Genomic DNA, 12,689 nt, shown 5'->3' with positions numbered 1-12,689 from the left:
CTTGAAATAAACCATTACAAATCAAAAAAATATCAATTTATGTTCTAAGCGTTTTAGATTTTAAGACAATGTATTAAGATGGGCCAACTACTAAGATATTTCTTCTCTCGTTGTTCACATTTTGTTGTAAAATGAGTAATTTCCACTTATTACAATAGTTTTTTGACAGCAATCACAGGGTCAAAAAAGTCTTTGCTAATATAGAGTTGAGGCTACATGAACAAGTCTCCTTTATAGCTGATAGTACAAACACACACACGAACATAAAAGCTTGTAAGAAAGCTAGGGGAGCTCTTTCCATTAACCATGAAGGGGCTCCAGCTGTAATGAGCCAGGTAATGCATATTTAATGAGGCGTAAACAGATTTATAAACCCACAGAACTGCAGATCAAACCTCAGCACTGAGCACATGAATTCACACACGTGGAGAGTGTTTCCTGCTCGTCCATCCTGTCCCGTCTCCACATAGAAGCAGTGTTATGCATTATTTTCTTATACTTGTCATTCTAAATGTGGAATTTATCTGTACATGTATACAAACACAGACCCCCAGGCTCCCCAGGAGAGCTTGATTCACAGTTCACTGACAGGAAACTACTGAAAATTTCTAGTCAATGTATGAAAGTTTTTAAAGTAGCTGTGCACTATCATGTGTAGATAAATTAATACTTCGCAATTAAAACAGGCCTTACATCCTCATAAATCTGGTTAGAAGTTGTGATGTCTTGCTTACCTTATAACAGATGAATATGGATCTCTGGAAGGTTCATAATTTTCGGCATGATGCACAAGTTGTTGGTCTTTACGATCGTCTCTGCTCAACAGAAAGCCATCACTCTCTGTCTGTGAATCCTTTTGTTGAAGTGAGTGACATCCTCCAGTCTGGTCATTAGAAAAGCTGAGCAGATCAGAAGATCCAAACCCTTTTATTTCTCCTCTAGTTCTTTGTACGACTGGAGTCCATTTAGGAAAGCACGAACAATCTATGCTTGCTTCCTCTTCGTGGTCGTCTTCATCATTCTCCTCTTCCATTAAATCTCCAGAGAATGGTAAGCCAAGGCTTTTTTCTGGAGACAACTCATGTAGGGGCGTACCAATCGTAGAGCTGTTTTGGGAGTTTGTACTGTTAGTGAGGGATGGTGGTTCAGATGTTTTTTGAGAAGAACCTTGTCTCAAAAATTGTTCTCCCCAGGCATGAAAATCACCCAAGGAGGTGGCTCTTTTTGAAGTTGCAGTTGGTGACATCCCACCTTCATCTGAATCCTCCATAGATATCTGGGAATGGACATAAACTTCTTCCCTGGTTTTCAGGAAGTGATCTGATGGATGTCTTAATGATGGAGACACACTTCGAGCCACAGTGCTGGAGTCACTTTCATGATTTCCGTCTTCTGTTAGTCTTGAATCTGTTTGGTGGAGAGCTTCGAAGCTGGATTTCAATTGGGTAGGTGTGATCATTTTTGGCACCAGCTCAGGCTCAATGGCATCGTCAAGACTAGCTTGGTGTTGATTAGTTGAGACAGCTTTATTTAGGTCTGTGTCTGCACAAGAACCGATCTTCCCACTTCTGCTTTGGTCTTCACTGCTTTGCAGTGGAGTCTGAAGCTGCTTTTGATGTGCAGTTTCTGCTTGATTTTTCAGTACTGTGGCAGCATAAGATAACATGCTGAAGGTCTCCATGGATTTTCTTAATCCTTTTAATTGCTGGTCACAACTGTTAGACCCCTCTCTATTAGCATACTCATCCGGCACCACAATGTGTTCCCTTTCCAAGCCTGAGAGGGACTCTCCGTGAAAATGTAACTCACCTGTGTGAGAGCTGATGGAGTTTCTCAGTGCATCTATTTCCGTACCTGTATGGATGCTTTGGGATGTAGTTTCTTTGATTCTGCCCTCAATATTTTCATTGTTTTTTTCACTTTCTCCATCTTGGCTGTCATCTTTATTGTGTAAAATGTTATCATACAGAGGAGATAATAAATCTGATTCTTCTTTCGTTGAAATTTGCTGCGTGGCAGTGCGATGTTCCACAAACACAAAGGGGGAACAATCCCCAGGTTGCTCCATCCAGCTAGTCTCCTCTAATTCCTCTTTGCTGATGTTCTCATACTTACTCCCATCTAAATTTTCCGCACATTTGTTTACATCACAATCAAACAGGAATACCTGCTTGGCTGTTTGCTCCTTATCTGTAGTGGATTCAGTCTGTTTGGAAGAGTCAGTGGTCTGGTTTTGATTTATCAATTCATTAGGTTTGGTAAAAAGTAAAAATGGGCTGGACTGAGCTTCAAGCTGGACCAAATCAACCACCGGACTGCAATAGTTCTCAGGTGAAGATGCACGGCTCCATGATCCTTCTCCAATGTTGTCATACTCAGAGGTAGAAGTCACAATGCCTGGGACAGGTAGGTCCCACATGTTGTTGCTTCGTTGAGTGTCATCTTCTGCAGGTTCAGAGGCAGAATCCTGTAAGGTGTCATTATTTCCTGGTTCCTCACTTTGTGTTTCACCCTCTACAGCTTCAATTACAATCCTCACATTGAAATCATGATATCTACACTCAACATCTTCAGCCACAGGAGACGGTACACTGTCTTTACAAACAAGAGTCTCCGGAGAGTAACCAGTATCTGGTGATCCCATGTGACTCAAGCGTTGTTCGTTGTCGTGTCCCTCAGGAGTGCTTGTTGTGGAAGAGCTGTCCTCCTGTATGGTGGTGTTCCACATCTGCATCCCACTGTCGGAATATCCGTGGGAATTTTCCACAGAAGCGTCTTTCATAGCAGTGAGATTAAATGAAGAAAAGGAACCTGAGTTTTCAGATAAATTCTCTGGGGTAGTGAGAGGTGATAAGCTGTCGTCCCTGATTGTCGTATTCCACATGTCTAAAGATTCAGGGTAGGAGGTGGTGGTTCCACTATCAGACTTGAGAAATCCCTTCTGAGCTGAATATGTCCAGAAGTCTAGAGGCTCTGGCTGTTGTGTCCCCTTTGTGCTTTTTGCACCTTCGTCCTCTTCTTTGGATGTTTCTGGCATTAAAGTGTTTGAAATTATTTTCTTTTTTGATATTATAGATGTATTCCCTTTTCCTGCACTGATGGCAGGTTTGTTTTTTCTATTGACTTCATCGTCTGGATGTGTCAGTTGAAGATCATGTAAAGATATGGTGTTCCACTGATCTCTAAGCACAGAGTCTGGATTCCAGTTTTCATAGGATGGACTAGTTTCAATTATCAAACTAAGCTGAGGCTCGAGCCTTCCTATCGTCTGCTGGGAACTCTCTGATTTTAAGATGTCTCCATTTTCTTTTTCTGTCATATCACTCACTGAAGCTTTGCTAACTTCGTTCATAACATTCTGAGGGCTTTCAGAGTCTCTAGGCCTGTAATCACTCAAAGACGAGGCTCCTTGTGTATCAAAGCTTAGTTCATCCCAGGTCTCTGACAAAGATGATGACATGCTGTCTTTGCACTGCAGACCATTGATCCTTTCAATGACATCTTCAGGGAAGAACCTGAGGCCACAACTACTAGGTGGACGACTGCCAGCCAGGCTGTTCACTGGTGTTGGGGGTACCATGGTGTCAGTGATCTCATTCCCAAGAAGTAGTCCCTGGTGATCAATTGACAAATTTACACTTTCATGGCCTCCTATTGAGTTAGCTGCAGAGAAATCTACCAAGCTTAGCTCATCGATTTCTGAGAAGCTAGAGCTTCCAGCTTTTCTCGACCCTTCAGCTTCTCCCTCAGAGTTTTGCGTTTCGTCTTTAGCTGGCAGGTCACTGCTATGCAATGGGTCAAAACAGAACAGGTCAAAGGTGTCGCTGCTTTTTTTGCTAGAACGGTGCTTCCTTCTTTCAGGGGGCACAGGGGGTGAGAGAGAGGACAGCCCCAGAGGAGACAGACTTCTCAGAAAAAGTCCTACTGGCCCCGTAGCTACACCTCCTGCTGCTAAAACCTCACCCACCGGACTTTCATCGCTAAGGAACACTGAGCTCTCCTTTGAAGAGCGACTGCTGCGAATGGTGGTCATACCACTGTCAGGACTTAACGGCTCTGCCCCAGCACTGACTCCAACAGCACCCATCTCCTCTTCACCATCTGCCATTGCCCTATTCATAGGGTTACAATAAAAAATATCACCACATTTAGTTAATATTCAACATTAACCACATGTTCCATGTTGTTTGGTGATTTTTGGTGTACCTTTCAACAGCCACATTTTCACTGCTGCCCTCTGCTCTCTCCGTGTCAGAACCATCCATGTCATTGATACCAGACGAACCTTGAGAGAACTCCACGCTGCCTGCCACCCCCTCCGTAGAAGAGGTCCTACTGCTGGGATGGCAGGCTAATACAGAGCTCCTCCTGTTGACAAAGTCCTTGAGAAGGTTCTGGATTTCCTCCTCCAGAACAGAAGGAATGCCAGAAGATGCAGTTGAGTTTATAGGAATGTGGTAGACTTGCAGACTTGCTCCATCTCCAGGTTCTCCAGAAAGAGACCAAGAGGAGGACTCCTCTAACTCAGTGCAGATCTGCAGTAAGAACCACATAATATAACTGAACAACCTCATCTTTTTTTATGCATCATTTTAAATTGTATTATTAAATGATAAAGTGCAATACAACATTAGATAACCTTACAAATTTGCCATCTCCTCTGTATTTGACAACAGGAAAGGTTAGTTTTCTTCAAATTAAAAGGAACAGTTTCTACTTTGGGGTCAATGACAAGGGTATTTGGGTTGTTTCCGTGCCTTTCAAATGGACTTTACCTGGTTGAGGACATGTGTGCTGTTTGAGAAGACAGCCACCTGCTGGCGAGGATGATGCACTGCATCCTGGATCGACAGGAGGACCACTATACAGTCGTAGCCATGCTGATGGGTGAATGCTTTTAGCCCGTCCACATAGCCATCCCATCCCTAGAAGTTTGAAAAAATGTTTTACATCAGATTTTCTTGAAAACAGTCAGTTTACATTTTTTATCATTTTGGTCACAGTTGTTTCCAACTTTGTTAGACCTTGCGGTTCATTATACATCTGATTTCCTCTTCGTCAGTAAAAGTATTTTCAAGTGAGTCTGCGTCTGCAGCAATGAGAAACGAAGCTGTCAAAGCGCACAGAGGGGTAGAGAGACACTTTGTGATTTATTATTTTGAAATTAACTGTTTGCTCTTAAAACAGCCACCATGCACAGATTATGGTAATTCAGTGACACGCATCGTGATTGATGGCTGGAAAGTTGCATTAATTAATTGTTTTGTTTGTCAAGAGAACTTGTTTTTTGCTTTCTCTCTGAAATGATTAACAGCAATGTTATTGCAGCCATAATTTGCCACGCAGGGTTACACATAAAGTGTGCAAAGTGATACTTTTGAAAACATATTTGCTTGATTAATCTAGATTTGTTGTACAATTGTTTGCTTTGCAAAGTTCTCAAAAAACTGTTGCTGTGCATAATTAAGTTGAACTTTTTTAGAAGAACACAATGCCACACATTACATTTTTTTTGTCGGCAGCTTATAAAAATGTTTCTTTTCTTTTGCTGCCTGGCTTTTCCAAACAGTACATTGACGTTTGAACATGGGTTTTGTACACAGCATGTGTGTTTGTGTGTGTTTATGGTCCTTCTCACTACGTGAGCATGTGTATGTGTATTTGTATGGGTCCACTGGAGATGATTGATGAGCGCTTCAGGCTCTGTATCTGCCCAGGCTGTGTCAATATTAACCTGTGAGGATGAGGGGGCTACCATACTCCTCCCCTGTTCCCCCCTCAATCCTTCTCACACCCCACAATATGGCTGCTGTCAGACTCAGGCCCATCAATCCTCACACACACACACAACTGTCACCTCCATGACACTGCCATTTCTCAACACTGATATCCTGATGAGTGCAATGAAGCCTTTGAAGATCCGACAAAAACACACACATTTGCCCACATGGGCACAGCCACACATGTAAGCAGACTTACAGTGATATACATATCTTCACCTGCAGTTACCCACTACAATCTCAGTTTATGAGCAAACATAGAAAACACACATAAAGCATCTATGAAGTCTCGAACATTTACATCAAATTATACACAAAAATGTTCAGAGGACTCGAAAGCTACCACCCAACTGTGTGTGTGTTCACCGGCGTGCACACCCATACACACACACACACACACACAAGTATGGAAATATAGTCAGAAAACGAGCAGAGTGAATCTCTGCGATAACATGCAGCGCGACAGTCTGTCTACCATTTGGTCTCTTAACTGAGTAAATTACTACTCATATTGCTGCCCCCCCCATTTAGCCCTCTGCCACCCTCAGATACACAGATTGGCTTTTCTTATAAATTATCAACATGTTAGATTTAAAATCCACTTGCTAAGTGTCTCTAAGAATATCACACAGAAGCCGCTTATTTGTTGAGCTTTGCTGAGATGTCACAGGCAAAAAGTGCTCCTTCCAACCCTTAACTTTAGTCCTTTTTAAGGAAACGACCAGCGTGTTTGAGAGGCTAACAATCATTGGATGCTGTGTTGAAGTAGTCAGTGTTTAGTATCATATTGCTGATAAACAGAAAAAATATGGGAATCTTTTGTAATCATTTTTTAGTTGTCTAAATTTGTCCATTTTCTTTTTGTCTTTTAATTTTCTGCACAGATTAGATTTTAGGTTTTTCAATTTCATTTTCCTTCTGGCAGTTAATTTCTTTCCTATATTAATTTTTTGCTTACCATACATAATAGAAGTACTTTAAAATCCTCTTTATTGGTCAATGCCTTGAGTATTGAGCCGAATTTTAGTTATGCAACAAACTGATCAAGAATACGTGAATGTGTACACTGCTGGGATGATTTTATTAAATGGTTTTTATCTTAAATGGGCTAACAAACAAGACAAAACAGATGAAACTGTAAACACCATAAGGCGCAATATTATAGAGAAAGTTAAATTTCTGAACAACAAGAAACAAAAAATGTAAGTAACGTGCTGAAAAACTGGATTAAAAAAATGAGTTTTGCAGGAATGTTTACAAGACATGACATAGAATAACCGATCAGCCAGTGTTTCATAAATGTGTCGACATCTTACTAAAAATATAGTTCAAAAATATCCTTGTTGTCTTAGAAGGTGTCTGGTTATTTATGGCAATTTTTGTGGAGAAATCGCGTAAGCGCATTTAGATTCAAAGGAATTTCTACATCTTGTAAATTATTTTGAAAAGCTTTTGCATGCCCCTGCTCACAGCACACAGTTTGTTTTGACTTGTTGGAGTCAATGTAGATGAACTAATAATTAATGAATTTACAATCTGAGGAGTACAAACTGTTTTAAACAACTTGGACTAGTGATCAGAGCGTAGAAAGTCTGTCATTTCATCAGTCCATCTCCAATCATCTTTTGAACCATTTTTAAGGATTCCCATTATTATTATTATTAAACTATTGTTTTATTTTGTAAGGATTCTTGTTTTGTTGTAGTATCGAGTTTTACTTTTGGTCCCCATCTGCCCTTATTGTTGTCACCTGTGTCATGTTTGCCTGTATGTATTTAACCCTTGTGCTATCTTAGATGACCCCACCCTTACATTGACGTGTTATTCCTACCATAACAAAGGTGGATAAAGGTGGAAAGATTTCATGTAATCCATGGACACCAGTGAGGTTCACAAATCATTGAAGAAAAAAGGTTCAGCGCACTGTCTAGTGGGTCTAGATGACCCAACTCCCAATGTTAAAGTGCCTAGGATAGCAAGGGTTAACTCCTGTCCTTCCCTGCCTCATGTGCTGGTCCATAGGCTGATGTAGCTTGCTATTTCCCCATTCAAGTGTTTTCGAGTTTCTCTTGCCTGTTCAGCAGTGGTTTTGTCTTCTAGGTTTTTTAAGTCATTAAAGATCTTGTTCCCCTGAAACCTCCTGCCTCCTTCTCTCTGCATCTGGGTACTCCCCCAACCCCACGCCGTGACAGATTTTTAGGCAAAATCAAAAAACTTTAGTTGTTTTCTAGGACATAGTTATTGCACCATGGCAGGAGTTCTTTAGAAATTCGCTACTGAGATATGAGCGGGATTGTTGGTGTGGTGTAAGCCTACCAATACTTCCCATTATCTCTTTGTTTACACTCTCTCCCACTAGTTTACAGCCCCCTCACACCCCCAGCCTAATATTACTGGCACAATAAAATGGTGAAATGGTGAGCAATAACGAAGCTATGCAGCCGTACAGTATTACGCCAGATACCAGCTCAGACGAGGAAAATGAAGATGTACATGGATCGAGTCATCTATAAGTGGATGCATCAGAATGGAGCAGAGAGCTTGTGACTGTAGCTCCCATGCCACTGCCACAATGGCATTCTTTTGTCTACCCCTGACTCACAACAATTTGAATAAAGACATATTTAGAAACCCAATTTAAGACTTTTAATATTCTTTCTACATGTCATCTGTCATCAGAAAAATGCCACAAGAACATGCTAAAAACACTAAAAACAGGATTGTCATTGGAGTGGGTCTTTTATTTCTTTTAACCAAAGGACATTTTTAAAATTTGATATTAAAAACACTGTTCATTTTTCCATCAAAGATGTTCAAGTTATTTCTAACTCAAATTGTTATGAAATAATTTAGGAAATAAAGGTTTTAAAGAATTGAAGTTCCTGATGCAGATCATTTTTTCCACATGACACAATTTCTAAGATTACATGATGATTCAAAACAAGTTTTACATTTTGTAAATCAACTTTTTTCACTTCTTGTTTACTTTACTTAATCAATTCTTTGCGCTTTTTTTCTCGTCAACTTTCTACCTGTTTTTCTTTTCTTTTTCTGTCACACATTGCTTATTCATATTTCGTTCTCACACATTTTACAGCTTCATCTTTCTCCCACACTGGGCCTCCTGCAAAACATCATCCACGCACTTTCTACCTCCCTCTCTGACTGGTTGTCTTTGCTCCACAGGTAGCAAGTCTTTAGCGGCTGCTTGCAGTTCTCCCAACCTGCTGTCATTATGCACAATAGCCTTAGGTACAAAACTCGGGTCTCATAACTCACGCCCCGCGTGCGTAAATTCCCGTGCAAACACAGTCAAAGCAAAAACACATTTCCTGCTGTCGCCAACATCTCCAGCAAAAAAAAATTAATCAAGCGTTCATCCATTTAGGCTCTTTGCATACCCTTTCTGTCAGAACACAGAATGCTAAGAGACTTGCAAGTTCTTCTCAGGCGATCGTTTCGCCACCCTGATGAATCCATCAAGCGAGGTTTGATTTATACATCTGTCTGTGATCACAGCGGTACAGCTACAGTAAATGGGGTGGCAAGGCGCGAGCTGACACCACCCTGCTCAAACACACACATGCAAAATGCTCGCACACATGTGCAGCCTATACCATTTGCCACAAACGCACTGCTGAACTTGCATACACACACACACACGTCTGTGTTCACACTCAAACAGTCATCAGCTCCTGTTTAGAGACACGCACGTGTGACTATTACTGCTTATGAAGTTTTTTGGAGAGGAAGAAGCAAAGAGGAGGGCGGCGTGAAAGTTTGCAAACACGAATGTCTTTCTGACTGTCTTTCCATCTCACATGGGCCTTCTCCACATGCTTCATTCGCTCGGCTCTAAGTGCAGGGATTTGGGGCCAATATGCAAGCACAGAGTCTATAAATGTTTTGCTTTGTTATTTGTTTGCCCTCAAAGCCCAAGAAAGCCACAGGGGGAGAAGGAAAATGGGGAAAAGGGAAAGCACAATTTTTTTCTTCAGTTGAGATGATGAGGAAAAAAAACATAAGTGCAAAACACAGAGGAGTGACTGCTGTGTGCAGCACTTCTCCAAACTTGTTTAACAGAAATGTCCTTTTTTTTTGTTGGTTGTTTGTCGTAGTCAAACAAATGTACATTGCAGAACGCATCTTTGAATCTTGCTAATGCACTTTTATTGCCATAAAAGACAATGTAACCAAACACTCAGGCAAGTTAGAAAGTCGCACAGATGAGCTCTGATTTTTTTTAAGATAATTTTTGTAAATGTTATTTTAGAATGAGAGCATCCCTGAATTTGACATGACTGCAGCAGCTTTCAGTTCTTGATCTCATGGAGACGATTTGATGCAGAATAAAGGTACCTTAAAAAAAAACTGAAGACACAGGGGGAAGGGGGTTGGGGGGGGCTCTGGTTTCCTGGTCTTCAATCTTAGTCCCTGGGAGGCCCACCCTGCACCTGCTGTCTCCTAGTGCTTCTCATCAGAAAGGCATTTAGAGAGCGCCTTGGCTGCGGGCCCTTCATTAGCGAGCATAATTATTTGTGCAAGTGGCGCAGGGCAAAACTGGCCCTGCATAAACAAACAGAAGGACCGGAGGACTGAGAACAAACAACGCATTAGAGACAATCAACGTCGCTAAGAAGGAAGCGAAGCCGAGACAGAGGGACGGACATGTGTGTACGCTCTCAGAGAACAAAACAAACAAATGCATTAAGTCATTTGAAAAACAGAAATAAGTCAACAGCAACAAAGATTGCCTGCCCTGTTTGTGTTGTGGTGATAGCAGGTTTCATCTGAGCTCCTGCTGATACTGAGAACATCAAGAAGGAGATCAGCTTGCAGATATCAGAGCCGGCTCTTGAATTGGGGTTGATGACTTTGGCCTTCAGGAAAATGTAAGGTAGTAATCAAAAACCACTAATGAAGTTCTCCTTTAAACACTAACAATGTCATCAGTGTTGATTTTATAAGTGAGAAAAATGTCTGCTTTTGACTGCCGTCCACAAGGACCTATATAAATTGTTTATTATTTTTAATATAAGTATTGTCAAAGAAAAACTATGGATATTATTTTGTGGGCTGTTAAATCTTCAACAAGATCTAAAATTTTTTAGATCAGAGAAGGTCAAATTTGATCATTCAGATTAGTCCCTCTTGGTTTAGATCAGGGATCTGCAACAATTAATACTAAAAGAGCCGTTTGGTCCAGTTTCATCCATAAAGTATAGCTTTTAATTATAAACAATAATTAAATTATATTATTGTTATAATTTTAACTTATTGTACTTTTAAAAGCAGCACATACAAGTTCCTTTCAAAATAAAATACACCCTGAGTCAAACAAAATCCTCCTGTTGCAGCAGATTGACTTGAATTACTTGAAAATCTATATAGGTAAATGCAATATTATACTTTAAGGACTTTCTCTTTGAACAGCAACTAAACAGTGATATGCTTTCCATTTATTCCAATGATTAACAGTAGATTAAACACTGCCATAATTTTGCTCAGTTACCTCACATGTTAAAATTATGAACATTTATGGCAAAACTCCATTAACTAAAACAAATCTAAAACAAACTAAACCAAAACTATAAATCCATGTTTTGTATTAACTGTTAGCTTTTTTTTTTTTTAACAAAGCCAAAAAGCCACAATGGAGGGATCAAAAAGCAGCATGTGGATCGGGAGCCTAAGGTTCCAGACCCCTAGTTTAGATCAAGTCATCCCAGATTCTGGTTGAGTAAACATCCCTGTTTCAGTTCAGCAGCAGACAATTAAGCTGGAAAAAAGCTAAATAGTGCTTTGCAAAGTAGAATGTTGCAGTTCTATGTTGAAAAATTGGAGAAGTGGACCGACACTGAGAGGAGTTCCTTGAGGTTTCTGGGAAAAAAGAAAAGTACTTTAAAGAAGTAACCATGGGATTTAGTGACATAGTCAAAGAATTTGGCTCTTTAACAATAAATGTATTTAAATAAATGGATCGGTTGCATCAGTTGCACCCACATAAAAGGAGATGACTTTTCCTATACTGTCTGTGTATTTTCTAATTCATCCAGGTGGATTCATCAAGAAAATCCAGTTGATTTCTAAAGACATTTCTGGACTTTGCTTGATTCTGACATACAAGAGCAGTAACGGTGTACTGCAGAAAAGAGAAATCCTCTTGAGGAAGAGGAGAAGCTTTTTCTGTAAAAACAGATAAACTCAGGATAGTTTACAGCTTTTTTAGCTGCAAATGTTATTTCTCTATACTGTGCTGAAAAAAGGCATTGAATAATCCAATCTTGCTGGAAAAGCCAATTTTATGTTCTGAAATTAGAGTTCAAATTAAAGAGAGAATGTAAAATATTATAAAATGAATAATGAGTGCAAAAGACTTATTTGGCTAGCGTGTTTCCTATATGGGAGGAACGCACAACAAGACAGACGGAATATCAGTTCATCAAAAGGCCACTTAAATATAAAAAGTCACCTCAACAGACAGGTTAGAATCACTTTCCAAACTAAAATGACTGGACATAACTAAAGTAAAGCTTTTTCAAAACTGTCATCACCTTTCAGTCATCCCTACTTTCAAGCATGGTCAAAGGAGCATCATGATGTGGGGATGCTAACTGTAAAAAAAAAAAATTACAGACTAAATTTAGACAGACTATTTAGACTAAATGGGATAAGGGAAGAAATTAAAAAATTGATGAAAACGCATTCATCTCAGGAATTTGAATGCAGCAGTAGGAACTTCTAGGGAGGAAAGAAAATATACATTAACTGTGCACTAATCCCTTTTTTAACTCAACTACTTCCCCAGTTAAGGTGGGTAAAACTGGTACTAAAATCCCCCAGAAGACTTGTCTTGTTACTAATGTGAAGACATTTCTACCCCACAAGCAGCAAAATCCTTTTTTCTCT

The 12,689-nt window shown here is 40.0% G+C and overlaps 1 protein-coding gene across 3 annotated transcripts in view; it reads right to left on the bottom strand.

Moving 5' to 3' along the window:
* prune2 (prune homolog 2) overlaps window positions 1-12,689 on the bottom strand; it is a 47,982-nt gene that overhangs the window by 21,625 nt on the left and 13,668 nt on the right. For all 3 annotated transcript variants that reach the window (XM_011479469.3, XM_020705863.2, XM_020705864.2), the window contains 3 exons: window positions 4,776-4,925; window positions 4,207-4,535; window positions 735-4,112 (listed from right to left, as the gene is read on the bottom strand). In XM_011479469.3, the coding sequence (XP_011477771.1) occupies window positions 735-4,112; window positions 4,207-4,535; window positions 4,776-4,925 (3,857 nt within the window). The remainder of the gene's footprint in view (window positions 1-734; window positions 4,113-4,206; window positions 4,536-4,775; window positions 4,926-12,689) is intronic.

Source organism: Oryzias latipes, chromosome 9 (genome assembly GCF_002234675.1).
Source record: "Oryzias latipes chromosome 9, ASM223467v1".
Taxonomy (NCBI): Eukaryota; Metazoa; Chordata; class Actinopteri; order Beloniformes; family Adrianichthyidae; genus Oryzias; species Oryzias latipes.
The sequence above is the reverse complement of the archived record's forward strand: the minus strand, read 5'-3'. Positions and strand labels throughout refer to the sequence as shown.